The sequence below is a fragment of the Caloenas nicobarica genome, chromosome 9 (genome assembly GCF_036013445.1).
Source record: "Caloenas nicobarica isolate bCalNic1 chromosome 9, bCalNic1.hap1, whole genome shotgun sequence".
Lineage (NCBI taxonomy): Eukaryota > Metazoa > Chordata > Aves > Columbiformes > Columbidae > Caloenas > Caloenas nicobarica.
In genome coordinates, this window is record NC_088253.1 from 22,367,458 (window position 1) to 22,384,999 (window position 17,542).

The following is a 17,542-nucleotide window of genomic DNA, read 5'->3' on the forward strand; positions in this document are numbered from 1 at the left end:
GAGAGCTGGGAGGCAGACGGTAGAGTTCAGTTACTTGGGCAACACGGACTGACTTTCTGCATGCAGTTTTTGAGACAAGAGGTTACAAGCGCAGCATCTCCATCCCTTCAAAACACACCGTGATGTAGCGTCAGCTGTTGGAAAACCTTATAGGAAGATACCTTAAAAATAAACCTCATAAGAGAAAACATTCAGGGGATTTTCCCTTCCCTCTGCTCTACTTGACATCAGAATGTGGCAACAGGGCATCGACTGCATCAGAAATGTTAGCACTGGCTGAGCGATGGATTGGGACTAATTCTGAATTTTCAACAGTCAAATTAGAGGCCAGCTGGGCTCCGACTGTTACGCTGTGAATTCTTTTTCCTTCCTACTCCGCTAGAAAGGGATCCTCTGCTGACAAAAGGCTCGACCCTGTGCTTTTACAGGAGGCGGAAGAAAGGCAGCAAATTACGCTCCAGTGGGTGGTATAACAGGTTGGCCAGAGAGGTGGTGGATGAACCATCCCTGGAGACATCCCAGGCCAGGCTGGACGGGGCTCTGAGCAACCTGAGCTGGTGCAGATGTCCCTGCTCATGGCAGGGGGGGCACTGGGGGAGCTGGGAAGGGTCCTTCAACCCAAACTGTTCTGTGATTCTATGATAACAACCACCTGCTTGCCAAGGTAAAAAAATAAAAACAAACAACTGTATTTGGCCCAAACTTTGCCATTATTGCAAGCCGGGGTATGTTTTGGGTGCTTGGTAGATAAAGTAATCATCAGGTTAAAACTTGTTACCGTTGAACAAGGATCAGTCTCAGAGCCAAGACACTGGAAGCCTCCACTACACAAAGCGGAGCCGGTGCTACGAGCTGCAGCACGCTCACCGGGAAACTGCTGGTTTTGGAGCAAAAGCCAAGGCTGCACCCTCGCTCTCCACTGGTCATACTCACAGATGCCTTGGAGAACCCACTTGGGCTTGTTTTGCCACCAGACCCCGAAGAAGTAAACAGGGATCCCGCTGAAGATGATGGCAAAGCCGATGGCACATTCCTTCGGCGTCATCCAGAAGGAAACAGCGATGAGAAACAAGCAGGCCAGGATGAAGAAGATGGGCAGGCAGATGTTCACCTGAACAAGGGCCCAAAGGACAGGTTAGAAGTTGTCCCAGGGGAACAGGGTGCACTTTCCAGTGAAGTTTATCTACTCAAACAGCCCGGAGAAGGAAGGAGTTCATATTCCACCGTGGACCCCTACATGGACAGTGCTCCTGTCTGTCCCAGTGCTCTGAACAAGGGGACCATGACCTTGAAGTGCCATAGGGAACGTATTGATTTAGGGAATGCTCTTCAATCCTGGAGAAAAAAAGATGTAGGCTCACAGCTAACATGTACATTTAAAACCAGCAAAACAGAGAGGTGCCTTGCCAAGAGCTGTGAGCCTTTCTCAGCACCCTTTTTTTGACCCCAATTCCACCGTTGAATGGCTCCTTATAAAAAGCACCTGTATCAACAGCATCAAATTCAGCAGCAATCACAGCACGAGCCGGAGCATCTTCACTGCAGCCTCTCGGGGGACTCAGCCACACTGCTCTGAGCAATTCAACGCTCTTCGAAGAAAAACCAAAAACCAAAGGCAACATCCCACAGAGTTACTTTGGGAAGGCACCGGTGCAGGTCTGGGAGTTTGTTTCTCCCCGGCTGCCTGTTTCCTGGCAGGGACCCGGGGGAGCAGGAATCTCGCCTTTAAGGAGGGCAGACATGCTTGTGGCTGACACGGTCTTGGCCTCCTCCCAGACGGGACACGGCACTGCCAAGCTGGCCAAGGACGAAGAGAACAAAGTTCTCATCTCTGCGGGTGGGGGTTTGACTGCTTTATTAAAAAACTATTTAAAGTGAATTCCATGACGGTACAGAGTGTTTCACCGAGAGCTGCAGCCTGTGATTTGTCCTGGGGAATGTGTTAATCATTGAGAACCTCCCAGGGGGCTTCCCCACCAGCACACCCCACATCACCGACTCCCAGAACCTCCTTCATTCTCATGTCCCCATGGCCATGGCAAGTCCTCCTGCACCGATTCCCATTTGGGCAGATTTCCCTGCAACAGGGACACCTGCGTTACCTACAACACAACATTTCCCCCGCACGCTTGCAATCCTGGTCCCTCCTCCGTACAGGACAAGCAGCTGAACTCGCTGAACCTCCCTTGGTGCTGAGAAGGGACTCGGGGAGGACCCACCACCCAGTTCCCACGTTGTTCTCACCCTGATGGGCCTTTCCAGCTCTGGCTTCTTGTAACGCAGCCACATCATGCCGATGATGGCCAGAGCCACGCACAGCCAGTTGAAGAAGCTGAAGAAGTTAATGACTGAGAAGATGTTGTTGGAGAAGGCGTAGAGCAGGGTCATGACACACTGCATCCAGTAAAAAAATAAAAGCCATTAGCAAAGGGAGAAGCAGGCAAAACTGCATATGTTAGAACGCTAAACAGAGGTATTTTAGAAGAGCTATCTGACAAAAGAATCAGGCTGACTATTTTTTTTACCTTTTAAACCATTTTTGCTTGGCGTGTGGAGCTATTTCAAAAGCGAAATGGAACATGAGGGTATGATGAGAAGGAGGAGGGTCTGTCCTCTCCTGTAGGTGCATGCAGGAACGGCTGTGTCCGGAGAAGGTACCCAAATACCCCACCTTCAACCTCTCTGATGGAATCCAACCCGTTTCCCAATACCAGGTCAATGCTCATCACCCCAGACCCAGGAATTTACCGTAAAGATGAGGGATGGTAGGGGAGTGAGAAGCCTGGGGTGAATCATAGACAGGATTGAAGGCAAGTGACCTTCTCGGGATCCCACGAAGAACAGCCTGAGGTGCGGGAGACAGGACAGGAATAGAAAAAAATATGTATTTATATAAAGATTTATTTATATCCTCCTTTCCAGAGACAGCGACTTTCCTGAGACAACCCGGGAGATGGAGATGTGTGTCAGAGCTGGAACGTCCTCAGTCCCCATCCTGCCCCGTCCCTTCTCCTCTTTCTGGAGGGATTCTCAGCCCTGAAGTTGCACAAGTTTCTGCTTTTCATTAAAGCCACTTTCTCAGGCAATGCCACTGAGCCCCAAGCCTGTGTTTGTTTATGTTCTAATAACTTCAACAGGACTTTGCCTGAGGAACAGAAGACTAAGACCACTGAAAAAGTCTCCTTTAAACTGGAGAGGGTTTTAAAGTTGTGAGGTTTTTTTTTTTTGGCATTCCCCACATGGACTCCAGATCCTTTAGGACTTTGTGTCTACCCACAGCCACTCTGTGGAGGACAACTCCAAACGAAGTCAGAATTAAGCACAACTCGTACACGAAAACCACAAAGTTGAGCAAGAAACCTACCGGGAAGAAGTGAAGAGAGATCCATTAACAGATCCAAAACACGACAAGCCAACAAAGACGGGTATGATCCAGGACATGACGCCAAGGTGATAGTTCCCAAAATCCTAAATGGGGGGGCAACAAGACAGGCTGTTCACACTCAGAATGCCCAAAAGAAGTCACAGCAGCCTACAAAGTCTTAATATTTTTAGAAATCTGAGTTTTCCATATTGCCATTTGCTGCTCTTCCTTCCCGAAAAAGCATATTATGGAACTGCAAAAAAAAGGACATCTTTGGGTACTAACCCGAAGGATGGAGCACTGTCACCTGAACGGCCCAGACCAGCTTATCCTGGACTGGGACATTCTCCTTGAAGCACTGAACAATCCTGGTCATGCAATGGCATTTCAATTAATAGAAGTATTATTTTTCTCTCTTAATTAAAACAAGGAAGATACAGAGAGAGAACAATCTAGTTCAGTATTGACTGAATGACCTTTTCCCATGAATACCATGCTCTGGTAGCTGATGATAAGTCACGAGGCCAGCAGCAACCTTGCATATTTATGAATTAAGAGCAGCGTTAACTGTCTGCCCACCCTGACTATTGTCTGTGATTAATCCCTCTTGGTATCACGCTGTTCTTCCCTGCTCCCGTCACAGTTGCTCTTTATCTCCTGTCAAACATCAACTTTTTTTTTTTTAAGCAGCCGGGATCAGCCTGGAATGAACTAGGAGACGTATGCGGAGATTGTACGTCTGATTTAACCAGCGCTGCAAAACGGAGGAGTCACGTCAGAAATGCACGTATCTTACCACAGCCACGGCTTCGGACGTCAGCATCTGCTCCGTCGACAGTGTGGTGAAGTAAGCCAAGTTTGTCAGCACATAAACCAAAGTCACTACAGGTAGTGAGATGATGATAGCCAGAGGCAGGTTTCTAGGAAGAAAACATAAATTGTAATGGAGTGTTGCGGCTCAGAGAAGGGAGCTGTTGACGCCGGGGACCGGTGGCTCACGCTGCAGCTCATTTAAAGTTGGCTTGAGCCGTCCTGCTCTTCTTTGGCTCTTTAGCGTGTCCGGTTTCCCAGCCACACGCTGCTCCCCTCAGAGAGGAGAAGATGCCCAGACGGGAACAGCCTGGAGGCCGACAGATGTAGAGCAAAGGATTATGCCAGAAGGGACTTTTTGCACGGAGAGACTGGCTGTCTGGGCGAGCAGTAATCCAAGATCACTGCAAAGGCAATTAATTAAACGTTACCCCCCCATGTCGCTTGCTAGCCAGTGGCATTAGCACATGGAGAAGCATTTGTGCTGGTGGGTTTTCTTGTGGGAGATGGAAAGATCAGGGACTTGGGGCAGCTTTTAGGCTCTAACCCTGTGCAGCTGGCCGGACTGATGAAACCCAAAGCAAATCAGTTGAGACACAGCCTGAGTGGGTCTGTAAAGACGTGGCTGCCTTGGTACAAATCTGCTTTTCCAAATAGTCTAACTTCATTTGTGAACGGAAACTGAAAAAGGAAACGCTGCTTGATGCCACGTCTAATTGGTCTAGTGAAGCTCAAAGCCGCAGGAGGAGAGAGTCAAATACCATGACTGCATTCAGAAGACAGGAAAATAATTGCAAGCTGCAAACACTTTTTTATAACCATGTTTGTCAAGGAAACGGCGTATCAAATTTTATGCTTCCCAGCAGGCACTAATCACTGCCAGGGTCAGCCAGGAATAGGTTCTTGCACAAGTGGCCCTGAAACTTGTATTGACAGTGACCCATAGGAACCTTCCCTATGAGAAAAAAACTGATTTATCAGCAATGTGCTGCTTTGGTCTGACTCACCCTCATCTCACCAGGTCCCCTGCGTAACCCCAAAAGGCACAAGCAGTGCAGAAAGCAGCTTATATCTCAAGAGAACAGGAAGAGCACGTGACAAACGTATGTACACACAAAGACACTTGTGGGAGTTTATACAAGAGAGTAATAAAGCCACGAGTGCCTCTTCCTCGCCTATAATTCAGGGAGGTGCCATGCCAAGGAAATAGGACCTTCCAACAACACTGATAATATTAGCAGTACAGGAAAGCAGCCTAAGCACCAGCCCTGCTCAAACAGAGATTATTATTCCCCTTCCCCTGTTCCTGGGAAGAACAATGCCATTAATTTATCTTGTTTTCTATTTCCCTAGAAAAAGACCTTGACTTCTGGCCTGATCAGCAACCCCTGTTATACACATAAGGAAGGAGCTTCCCAGGAATGACAAGTTTTCCCCCCCAGGGAAGTCATCACAGGACACACACCTACCTGTAGGGATTGATCATCTCTTCTGTAACAAAATTCAAGTAATTCCTGCAATTTAAAAAGAACAGTGGTTAATTCTGGTTATAGTCCATGGAATAAACGAAGACCCTTGTCTTACTCATCTACAAGGGAATTTTAGGAGGGGTTGAAAGACCAAATCCTGAAAGAGGGGAGAGTCAGGCTGGACATGAGGAAGGAATTGTTGCCCCAGAGGGTGGTGAGAGCCTGGCCCAGGTTCCCAGAGAGGTGGTGGCTGAACCATCCCTGGAGACATCCCAGGCCAGGCTGGACGGGGCTCTGAGCAACCTGAGCTGGTGCAGATGTCCCTGCTCATGGCAGGGGGGGCACTGGGGGAGCTGGGAAGGGCCCTTCAACACAAACCATCCTGTGGTTCTATGATTCTGTCATTAGGCCAAGACCTACAGCACAAAACCTGTGAAGCACAAGCCCTGGATGGGGCTGGTGGATCCGGCACGCCACGGTGCCAGCTTTCCTACAAGAGGATCGGTGATGGCAGGTGAAGAGCTGGTCCCACCAGCGACAGTGCCACCCTCCAGGCAATGGGGATGGCCGCGAGTGGGCTGTTTTTATAGCAAACTGTGCAGGTTCCACCAATTCTTTGTGCTTCTATGTCCTGGCTGGAAATGTGGCGTGAAGACTATTAATGTTAGCAGGCAAAGCCAAAGCATCTGCCTCATTGCCCTGGTTACAAGATGGAAAGTCCTGGACCACACTCTTGCTGCAAACACAATTTGGGGACAAAGGATTGAGGGACGGTATTCAGCAGAGAAAAGAGACAGAGGGCTGCATCTTACCATCCTCCATAGGCAAAGAGACCGCTGTACAGAGCTAACACAATGTTCCCCACATCAGCTTTTGTGCCTTTGAAGGAGTGCTCAGGAGTCAGGCTCGTCACATCACCTGCAGAAAACAAAAACAAGAAAGGATCGATGAACCCCAAGGGCCTTTACGGGTGTAGAAAATGCAGAAACCTGAAGGCAGAAGCTGCTCTTAGGATATTTAATTATCAGATTTCTGTTGGCCTGATTCCTCCAGTTTTACAGTGTGTAGTTCATGTGGAGTAATGCACCAAATAATCAGTGCCAAATATACTTGTCTCAAGCAACTGGTTGTTACCAAGCGCTCAAACTTTCTCACACAGGAATGTGCTGTCACACACAGATATCTCCCTGCGAAGCAAACATTCTGGGGGTCCTTCCTGCTGGAAGATGCTACACACACAGATATTGTCACATTGTCCTCTCAACTGAAAGCTGCTTTCATTTGATAAAAACCCAGGATTTCCTCTACTTCCACCAGCCACCCCATAAAGCAGAAACCCAGGATTTCCTCTGGTCCCACAAGCCACCTGATAAAGCAGAGGGCTGTGGCAATCCCTTTGATTGGGGGAAGTCAGCTTCTTTGGGCTTGAATATCAGAAGTCCGCTTCTTTAGGGCTGGAATATCTAAAGTTCCTGTTATGTATCTGCTTTTGAAATAAAAAGCCATAAATAGACAACTCGATTGTACCTTTGGTAAGAACTCTCCCAGAGCAGGCGAGGGTTTATTTATTTTGCTTTAAAATGCTCTGCAGTCGCTTTGTCCCCTGCCTTTTGATGTGGAGCTCGGGTGCAGGGCTGGGACGGCAAAGCCACGCTCCCCTCCCCGGACCCTCGGCGAGGATGGGAGCGGGAGCCGGGCGGGATTCGGCGGTTTGCGCCCTGTGGAAGCCCATGTGATTCCTCTTAGGGCACAGATCTTTACTAATCGCCCCAGCAGCGGCATCACATGGCAGTCAGCAGGGCATGGAGCTTAACCCTTCATCTCTTAGCACGAGGCGCCCAGGACGTGCAGCTGGGGAAAGGAGAGGCATGCTAATAATATAATATACCAGGCTTTTTTCCTCTGGATGGCCTCTCTTCCCACCTCACGCTATAAACTTTCACCCCCCTATGCCACCAAAAGCCACTTTTGCAGAGGCTGGGGAACAAATACGGATGCACGGACCTTTTAGTGCCTCATGCTCATCTTCGCAGTGGTGGGAAAGGGGGACTTTTCCCGATGGCACCATCGATCTGCTGGTGCATCTTTCATGCAAGAGGCTCCACAAGGTACTGCTCCAAATCTTTCCATCCTCAACATTGCTCCCTTCACCTCCTTTCTCCCTCTCACTGAGATCTGACCAGAACAAAACACCAATTTCCTAAGGGTCTGCTCATTGCAGATTGCCAGCCTCCACTGGTTTTGCCTTGTCCCTCTCTCCCAGCATCTCCTTGCACTAGGAAGGTCTCTCCTGAATCTACCTTGGCATATGCTTGTTGTATTTAATGCTCCTTCAGCCAGTGAATCTCCTTACTATAATAAAATGCACCGATAACTTTTAAAAAGTGAGGCTGGAACACGTACATCACAGTGTAACTGGGAAGCCAGGAAATGTAAAGAGGCTGATATATTGCCGTGAGTTTAACCTTAATTCCTGGTTTATAGGTTCAGTCATATAATCTTAATTTAGCATTAATGCCCTGGCCTGGCTGTGAATAAAAAGGCTGAGCAGGAGGTGGGTGCGAACGGTATCATATTCTGCCGGATCCCTCGGGCTCAGCTTTCCTGAGTTTATTTTCTGCCTCCCCTGAATAATTATTGCTCTAGTTCTTTCCAGGTCTTTTGTTATGGGAATAAGATAGACTTTTTGTTAACAGTGACCGCAGTTAGCTACTGGAACAGCGCAAGGATGGACTGGGAGAACAGGAGAGCTCTCCAAGCGTTTCAGACACCCCTCGGGACATAACTGGCATCACATTATATGTCTTGGAGCAAAAACGCCAAGCTCAAGCAGTGATGCTGGAAACGAACCCCAGGTGTCTGCCCACGTGGGCCAAGCTGTAAAATACAGTGGGTGAGCTCTGTACCTGCAAATCCTTGGAACAGAAACCCAGCACAAACCCAGAGGTGCACTGGAGGCTGGGGAAGCATCCGAGAAGCATCACGTGTGCCCCGTGTTCCTACACTTGCCCACTGACTCTGGTGGTTGGCCCCAGCTGGAGGCTGGGGACACCACGTAGATGGTCCAGCATGGTCTTTTTTACCTCCTTCATCTAATACAAATGCTCACTAGGACCTGCTGCTCAACATGGAGGTACGAACCTCAGTTCCAGACACTCCACATCTTTCAAGCCTGAACGTGCAATTCATAGAATGTCCTGAGCTGGAAGGGACCCACAAGGGTCATCAAGTCCAACTCCTAACCCTGCACAGAACCACCCCACAGTTCACACCATGTGTCCGAGGGACATCTGAGGCCTCCGGACTTTCCAGGTTGGAATTGCAGACTTTGGATCAAATCAAGGGTCGCAAATCTGCAGGTTTGGCTGCCAAACGCGGCCTCGACTGCTCCCACGAGTGAGAGCATCCCAGGCCCCGCCATGGCCTGCCCGGCACCCCGCCGCTCCGAAACCTGGTTTGAACTGGCTGCTCAGCCGCACTCTGCTCTACCATTAACCAAATTAAGGTAACAAGCTCTGACATAAACCCCATTTGCTGATCTCGCCAGCTGCCAAGACTCTGGTAATTGCGATGGGTCACCTGGGGCCTTTCTGCGGGAGGGACCTATTTTGGGTCCATGCGCTGCGTGTTCAGACCCTTTTCTTTGAAAATGTTCATTTGCTCCCCAGTCATGTCCGTTCCGGTTTTAATAGCACAGCAATCTTCTCTTGCAGAAAGCGTTTAATGATAATTAAATATTTTTAACTTGCCTAAACAGCAAGGAAAGGGAACACAGCCATCCAGAGAGCTCAGAAAGACAAGGGGGGGCCCTCAGCACGTCTCGCTCGTGGAGGAAACCCAGCCAGGGAGAGATGTGTTGCATATACGAAAAACCCCAGAGGAGAAGATCCACTCAGCTGCTGAGCCATTTCCTGAGAGAAGCAGCGAGAGTTCAATGGACTGAGTCAGAAAAACAAGACGGCACGAAGCGCCCAGGGGCCAGGGTGAGGAGAGCATCTCTCGGGCAGCCGGTGGCTCCCGAGGAAACGCACGCTCAGCAGCCACACGAGCCGCCTGCTCCTCTCTGATCGCTGTCACCCTGCAGACAGCTTTGCGTTAAGCAGTTTTCAACAGCAGCTATTAAACACGGGGCCCACAGCAGATGAGTTTACGGATCGGAAAGACACCGCCAGAAACCCTGGACCAGCAGAGAGGGCAGCCAAGGAGGAGCTGGAGCTCCTGCTCACATCCCACCTCACCACCAGCTGTGGACGGGCTATGACACTTCCCCTCATTTCAACAACTTCCTTCTCTTTCAGGGAAAAGAAACTCTCCTCCCAGTGCTGGGAAGCTTTGTCAATATTATTTCTCCTCCAGGGTGAAGCCAAAGGTCTGGGTGTCCGGGTTCACACACCACTCAAGCTCCACAACTCCTCCTTTTGCCATGGGCCACCAGGACAAGACGTTTATTACCTCTACGTCCTACTGATATCACCAAAAAACCTTTTACCCTCTTCCTCCTAAACAAACACCTCCCAATTTTCATAACCTTTGCATCTGCTGGCATAACGTTTGCTGATGAGAAATAAAGACCATGTGGACTTCGGGAGCCAGAAAGCCCAGAGGCAGAGCAGAAACCCTGGGTGAACAGGGTCCCTTTAATCCTTAGCACAGCATGGAAAGGTGTTTCCTAAATGTCCCCTTGTCTGTCCCTGTCAGGGCAGGTTACCAGCAAGAAGCAAACCCTAAACAAACCACCCGGTGGGTTTCCAGCCACCTTCAGAAGCTTGGTCTTTCTTTTCTTATCTGCACAAGAGGTTCGATCTGCATCCACAGAAACTTGCTGCAACCAAAGACTTTGGAGAGACAGAGAGAGGAGATCCAGACAGAGACGCAAAGAAGCAAATACCAAAGTATTAGCTGCTCTCTAGTTAAATATGTCTGCGTTGCTGGGGTGGCTGCATTTGGAAAAATCAGGAGCCAACAAAGCCTCTCGTGGCAGCTGCCCTAAAACCCGCCCAGGCCACAGCAGCGCTGAGCAGGTCCCCGTGGCAGGTCCAGATGTGCCACTCAGCCCCCAGCAGCTCCCGATCCAGCTGAGCATCTGGTAGCTCGTTCAGGACACCAAAAACAAGCAGCGAGCTACAACTTCTTGGATAAAGCAGCTTTTCAGATGTCAAGGCACATTTCCACGCTGAAGAGTTAATGAACCTCCACATGTGATGTTAAACAAACGAGTTCACATCATCGCTAAAGGCCAGGGGTGTGCATATGGAGCCACTCAAACTCAGTGATCACAACAAGAAGCACAGGTCACTGACTGACCGCTTCTGTATTTTGGGGGTTTTTGTTGTTGCTATTAAACGCATTTTATTCATTTTTGGACAGGCAACTTTGCATTTGTAAAAAGCAAAAGCCCCAGCAGGCTGAACTCTACCCTTGAATCCATAATTGCCAAATTCTTTCTGGGCAGAGGGGGCAAGAAAAAAATTGTCTGAGCAGAGATGAACTGCTGCTCTCACTGCAAAGCAGAGCGGGCGAGCTGCAAACACACTAACCTGCATCACCACCTGGCCTCCGCATTTGCATCTACCTTTGGCTGGAAAAGAAATCAAAGATTAGAGAGCGAGAGGCCCATAAAACACCATTGTGTTGTGTCAACCCTCCAGCGTTAAGACGTCTCATTAATCTCCACCGTGTGCTTGATATGATTTAGAGGTGCAGGATGCTGGCAACTTTCCCAGCTTCCTTGTTTGCACTCTCCTCCGGTACGGTCTTCCACTTTCTGTGAAAAAAGAGGGCGAGGAAGGGAAGCACAATAGCTTTCCTTCAAAGCTTACTGCTGGAAATTCATATCACAGTGGCATTTTTGAATGCCAGCATAACAAGAAACAGCACGGGCAGCTGCAGGGCACGCTTTTCATGTGCACGAGCCTCAGCCCCAACTTGCAGGGACACACTGAAAAGCTTGCAGGACGTTTATTATCCATAGGCTTTGCCTCCTGCCTGCCAGAGAGGATCCACAGTGCGCGTTAGTCACGGGCTGGTGGGGTGAACACCCATCTCGTTTGTATTTGGGCTCCAAACTCATCTCAGACACCCACAGCTCCACCACGGGTGGTGGATTCTGATATCCCAGGTTGTGTCCTAGAGTTGGTCCCTTGGGTGAGCTGGTCCCTCTAAACAGACACCAGTGACAGGTACCCCGCTGCGTATGACGACGCCGTGCAACGATGTGGCTGCATCTACCCGCAGGCAGCAAAAAAACAGGTCACGACCGATGTGGCAGGAAATTAAAAAAAAATAAATCAATTGAAAACAAGTTCCTAAACATCAACCTGCTCATCAGGTTCACTCTCAGGTTCACCCTACAGACACAAAAGGTTGTGAGATTCGGTCAAGGGACAACTTGTGGCAACAAAGTGCCCATTGATCTCCGGATGGCCAAGCGCGATTGAGCGTAGGTGCAAACCCAAGAGAATTCAACGACCGCTCTTGTTTTCTCTTAGTACCTGTGCGCCGTCGTGCTTCGAGACCCAAGGGAGACTGAGATTTTAATTACCAGTCACGACATCAAGTTTTCCTGCCGTGTCAGCAGGACCCCCCGGAGCATCCTGCCCTCCCCAGCTCATCGGCTCAGCCCCGGCTCCCAACACACACCTGGCTCGAGGGGCTTTTTTGGAGACATTCAACTGATGTTGCCGCTGGCAGCAGAGAAGAAAATCTGAGAGGAAAGGAAGAGTGAGGAATCTTTCCCTCCTTCAGGTCTTTCTTAAGATTTTTCAGAAAAAAAGGCAAAGAAAAAGGTTTGGACAGGGAACTAGCAAAATAACCCTCACAGAGAAAAGGAGAGATCAAATGGGTGTTTTTCTAGCAAAAGGCAAAGGGATTTGATAACAAAAGTAGCACGCAGATGTGCATCACACCCACAGCACCAAGACGCTGCCTCGCAGCTGCAGGACTTAGATAATATTTTTAGGAGGCTTCTCAGACACACTCAGCACACGTGAATGACCCAAGGTTTGAACCTTCCTTTCGGTACTTTCAGAAACCCTCCTGTGTTGAGTTCAGAATTTACCAGCTGCGAATACACCTCTAAATACCTTCTGATAAATAGCAAATGATATTGGGGTGGGGGGTGCCAGTGCTGGCTGATATTGTACACATCTATTAAAAAAAAAAAAAAAATAAAACCAAAACTCTCTGTCTAGTCTAAGCTCTCCATGGCAAACCGTCTGGAGTTAAACCTGCTTACTTTGTCCTTAATTCACCCCGTGCTTGATCTGCTCTCTGACAAGCCCAATGAAGGGAGTTGGAATTATGCTGCTGCCATCAAACAGGCACTCGAGGCACCGCGGATGAGAAATTCAACATCAGAAATCAGGCACTGAGAGGGAAAAGAGACGACAAGTTCAATAAATATAATTCAATAAAACGAGCGTTAAATTCTATTTCCCTATGTCCCAAATGCCCAATTCTTCTTTTTTTTTTTGAAGCAGAACTGCTGGTGAGGAATCGCCCAGCACGGCAGCACTGCCTGAATGCACAGCAGATAAATGTTTAAGGAACCCTGGGACGTCGACAACAGAAAATAATATATCTGAGACACGTCTGCAATTACATTTCTTTAGACTTTTTTGACATCCTTTCCTGAATTTCCTTGCACGTAAAAAGCATTAGTGTGTCCTTAATAATTAGCATTTTTTTTTTCCATTTCATGTCTAGATTGCTATCTAAGGCACTGTGAGCTGCAGGGAGATGGGGCATGAGGAACACAGCTGCAGCCCCGACCACAGAGCTCTGGGTCGCGCCCAGCACAGAAAACGTCCCCTAAACCTGCGCAGCCACCGCGCAAACCGGCTGCGTGACCCGGTCCCCGGCATCGCATGCACCAGGTCAAGAACATGGCCCAAAAATACCCGGAGGTGGCTGGACCACTTTGTGAGAGCTGGTAAAACTGATTTTTAGTAACAGTGGAGTGAAAAAAAAAAAAAATCCTGATTTTGTCTATGCCATAAGTTGTTCATACTACTTAAGTGCTGCAGACCGGTGGGTTGTACAGCTGGTGGTCCAAATACGAGGTTTTACACACCAATATCCCAAGTCCAGGACAATGAACTTTTAAAGCAACGCAACTCTAGCCGCACAAAGGCTCTTAAAAGTGTAGCTTTCATATTAGTAAAATAATTGCATCCCAAGTGTCAGCTTTCAAGTAGTGGAAAGGCTGTCTAAGTAGGAAACCAACTTCTACTCTTCTTTTGAAGCTGCGTGAAGGAACTGATATAAAACAGCTGTCTGCAGAAAGATCACAAGGAAACACTTTTCTGTGTGGTAATATTGCCTCATATTTCTTTGTCTCGAGTTGTTACTGCTTTCCTGACAATAATGAAAATATCCAATGAAAGGATAAAAAGGAAAAAAAAAAAAAAAGCCAAAAGCTGGAGGCGGGAGGTCAATACAGAGAAAGACAAACTTCTGAAGTCTCAGAAGTTTCCACATTTGAGCAAGAAACAGTGGTATTGCTCCTTTTCTCTGCTTATGGATACTGTAAACGTAAATCAGCAATGGGACAGGACTCATTAAAGCAAATTAATCAGCTCAGGTACCGCCCGCAGCGACATGGGAACACGCGACCCCTTCACCGCTGCGACTGCAACCCCAGACAAATCCACTTAGTGCATATTTCACCCCAATAACAGCTTGGGCCTGAATTTCCCACCCTGGTAGAGGGAGGAGTCCTCTTTGTCCAAAGGGCGTTGGAACCCGTGTAAAAGGAAACAGGGGCACACAGAGGAGCAGTAAAGGCGCCGTGGTTACGTACGGGACGCAGGATCGCTCACCTGAAAGGTTAAACAGGCTTTTAGAAAAAAGTTACCCATTTCAAAGGGTCAGCACTTTAAGTCTGGGTCTGTAGTGTTTCTCCTGGAGAAGATCCACGGCTCGGGACGGAACCACTAATGCACGGCACAGCGCGGGGAGCACAGACACGGCGGCTCCCGGGTGCGCCAGGTTTGTCCAGGTTCAACTCAAACTATTCTGGAAAAGCATTACTAACTTGTTCTTGTCAATCTCCAGTGAGGCGGCCCCCCCGGACAATCTACTTGAGCTCTGCATTACACTTAAAAGTGTTTTTCTACTTGCTAATTTAAATTTCCCTTGCCTCACTGCTTGTACCCATCATTTCTTGCCGCAGTGAAGAAGAAGAACAGTGCTTTCCCATTTTCAGTAGGCTTTAAGTGATGCTAGTGTGCTTTCCTTGGACAAAAAGACAGTTTCTTGATGTATCTCTGCCACATAAGAGGATCAAGTTACCTGGCAGGATTTAAAGAAACGGTTGAGAAAGTTGCAAAATATACGTGGAAGCAAAGGAAGGGCATCTGAAAGGAGCTTGCACATTCTTAAGGATTTACCGGAGAGCTTGCAGCTTCCATAAGGAGATTAGTAGAACCCATGGTGGACCACAGGCAGAATCCCAGGCAGTGTGTTGTAAAATAGGAACAGAGAAGGAGTAACCGTGCCACTTAGGGTAAGGTGTAAACGTGGTTCCTGCTCTGAACCAGTTTACTTTAGGTTCCGCCTTGTGTGCACAGACAGGAAGAAAAGGTCTTTGCCTTCAGATGTTACCGACTAACTCTTGCTTTTGATTTTATTACCGTTCACGCCGTCTGAAGCAGCCAGGTGGTTCAGCAGGAAACTAAACGGCACATGAAATGAGCTGCAGTGCAAGAGGCACACGAGTCGTAGCTACCTCTCTGGACCTACAAACACTTGAAACTGTAATGGGCTTCATCAGACATAAAAATCTTCTCAGACAGAAGAGCATAAGATGTGTTTTGGAGGTTTGTTTGTTTTTTGTGGGGGTTTTTTTTTGTACACGAGACTGAAATCCCTTATTGGTTACAAAAAAAGTCAATGGAAATATGTATTTATACCCGAGGAACCAGGGCAGAAAGTGATTCACCCCCAACGAAAGGAGAAGAGCACAGTGCGGAGAGAAGGTGATTGTGGAGAAGCAAATTAAGATTATTACCTGCAAGCAAAAAACAATTGTAAAGACCTTTTATTGGTAAAATGTTAAAGAACTAACACAGATTTATGTTTACTTATCCCTTTCCTTCTAAGACAGAAAAAAAAAAAAGTTCAGCAAAGCAGCCTGGGGAGTTATGAAGAGGAAGGAGGTACATTTTGTGATAAGCCTCAAACAATGCTCCTGTTGAGTGTAGGCTCTGAGCTGGGAGAAAATAAAACCTCCGATAAAGCAAGAAATTCTGCAAAGACAGCACCGGCTCCCATGGCTGAGACAGGAATTAAAAAGACCAACGTGCACACACGAACGCACAGATTTGCCAACGCAGAGACAAGAGGAACTGTCTATGGACTTTTATCCACATTTAGCAAATACTGTTCCCTAAGAAAAGTTTATTTTCACAAAACTTGCACAAAAAAGCACAGGGTAAAGCTTATTTGTGTGGGTCAGTTAACCAGATGGGTTTGGGAAAAAGTATCTCCCTGAGAGGACTTTAAGTGTGCATGAAGAAAAGTAGTAAAACCACCAGAAAATTTGCTTTATCTTCCCATTTTTATCTTAATTTGTAGATGCTAGCTGACAGACACGCGTGCTGGTGTCAGCTGAGAGCCCTAATATCACTGCTCATCATGTGGTTTTTGCAGCCTCGCCTGGCCCAGGTGTCCCTGTGTGACCCCACGGGCTCGACCAAACTGTTCCATACCCGAAGCAAGGAAATGTGCAGGGGAGTTTGTGAAAGAATGAGAATTACTGGGGGCTGGTTTGCATATGCAGATACTTACTAACAAATGGCCATGACCAGCCTCCAGTTACAGAAATGACTTCCAAGAGCCAAAGCACCAAAGTTTTAATTCCCCGTAGACTTGGCAGCTCTACAATCTCAAGGGAGAGGCTGCGTGGTGACTGAATTAAATGGAAAAGACCTTGAGTGGTACGTGCTGGGTTCCAGCAGCGTGAAATCGAGCATAACTTCAGCGAGGTAAGTATGAAATCTCCCAGATAAAATGCACGAAAGCGCTCAGCCCTTTGCAAAGCATGGACTGGCAATATCCCCCAAGTGTGCTCATAAAGCTAGTTCTGAAATGCTTGGGTTAAGACTCAGGCTTTAGCCCTTATTCCCAGGTTCTGCTTTAACTGCACACTGCCTTCAGAAGCGAAAGGAACCACACTCACCCTTTGCAATCTGTACGAAGCCAAGGATGATGATCAGAGCCAGCGCCAGCAGTTTTGCCGCAGCAAAGGCATCCTGGACACGAGTAGCAGCTTTCACGCTGTAACAGTTCACCGCTGTGAGCAGCACTGAGGGAAAAGAGAGGACACGTCAGTTTTCAGTCAAACACCTAAAATGCAAAAGCATTCGTAACAAATCAGCTTTTCCTTTTTGCTAAAACTTAAGCAAACACAAAGAGCCTCTTCCTGAAACAGAAACTTTTCAAAAGCGAAGCTCTGCAGCCCCACACTTCTCTGTTTTGTCTTTCGTTTTGGCAACAGGTGGTTTGAATAGTGCACATGCTCCTTGGGACAAGGACCTGCCCTGCTGCACTGGAAAGCACATTTCTGAGGGCATATAAATAAAAGGGGTTATTGCAACCATTAGCATCAAAGCACCCAGCTGCAATCCCTGTTAAGTCGATCCAATGGAACGCTGCAGTTGTGTGAAATCACCATAGAAACGTCAGGACAAGCTTCCAGAACTGATATATAGTTATTCGTATAACAATAGCACCTAAAAGGCCACCGAGGCCACGCTCCGCCGCCCGCCGCAGAAACATAAAGGGAAAGGCGTCCTTGTCCTGACCCATTTGGCAAAGCGCGAGACGAACAGCGCCGGCAGGTCAGCGGCGCGGGCGGGAACAGCCGCCGGATCGAAGGAAACCCTCGTCCTCCGCTCGA

The 17,542-nt window shown here is 48.1% G+C and overlaps 1 protein-coding gene across 1 annotated transcript in view; it reads right to left on the minus strand.

Annotated features, from left to right (window-relative positions):
* The window catches only part of SLC7A5 (solute carrier family 7 member 5), a 36,059-nt gene that overhangs the window by 4,860 nt on the left and 13,657 nt on the right, over window positions 1-17,542 (minus strand). The window contains exons 2-9 of the mRNA XM_065640682.1: window positions 16,823-16,948; window positions 6,456-6,561; window positions 5,644-5,688; window positions 4,161-4,284; window positions 3,365-3,468; window positions 2,749-2,845; window positions 2,245-2,394; window positions 934-1,111 (exon numbers count right to left, since the gene is read on the minus strand). Coding sequence (XP_065496754.1) covers window positions 934-1,111; window positions 2,245-2,394; window positions 2,749-2,845; window positions 3,365-3,468; window positions 4,161-4,284; window positions 5,644-5,688; window positions 6,456-6,561; window positions 16,823-16,948 — 930 coding nt within the window. The remainder of the gene's footprint in view (window positions 1-933; window positions 1,112-2,244; window positions 2,395-2,748; window positions 2,846-3,364; window positions 3,469-4,160; window positions 4,285-5,643; window positions 5,689-6,455; window positions 6,562-16,822; window positions 16,949-17,542) is intronic.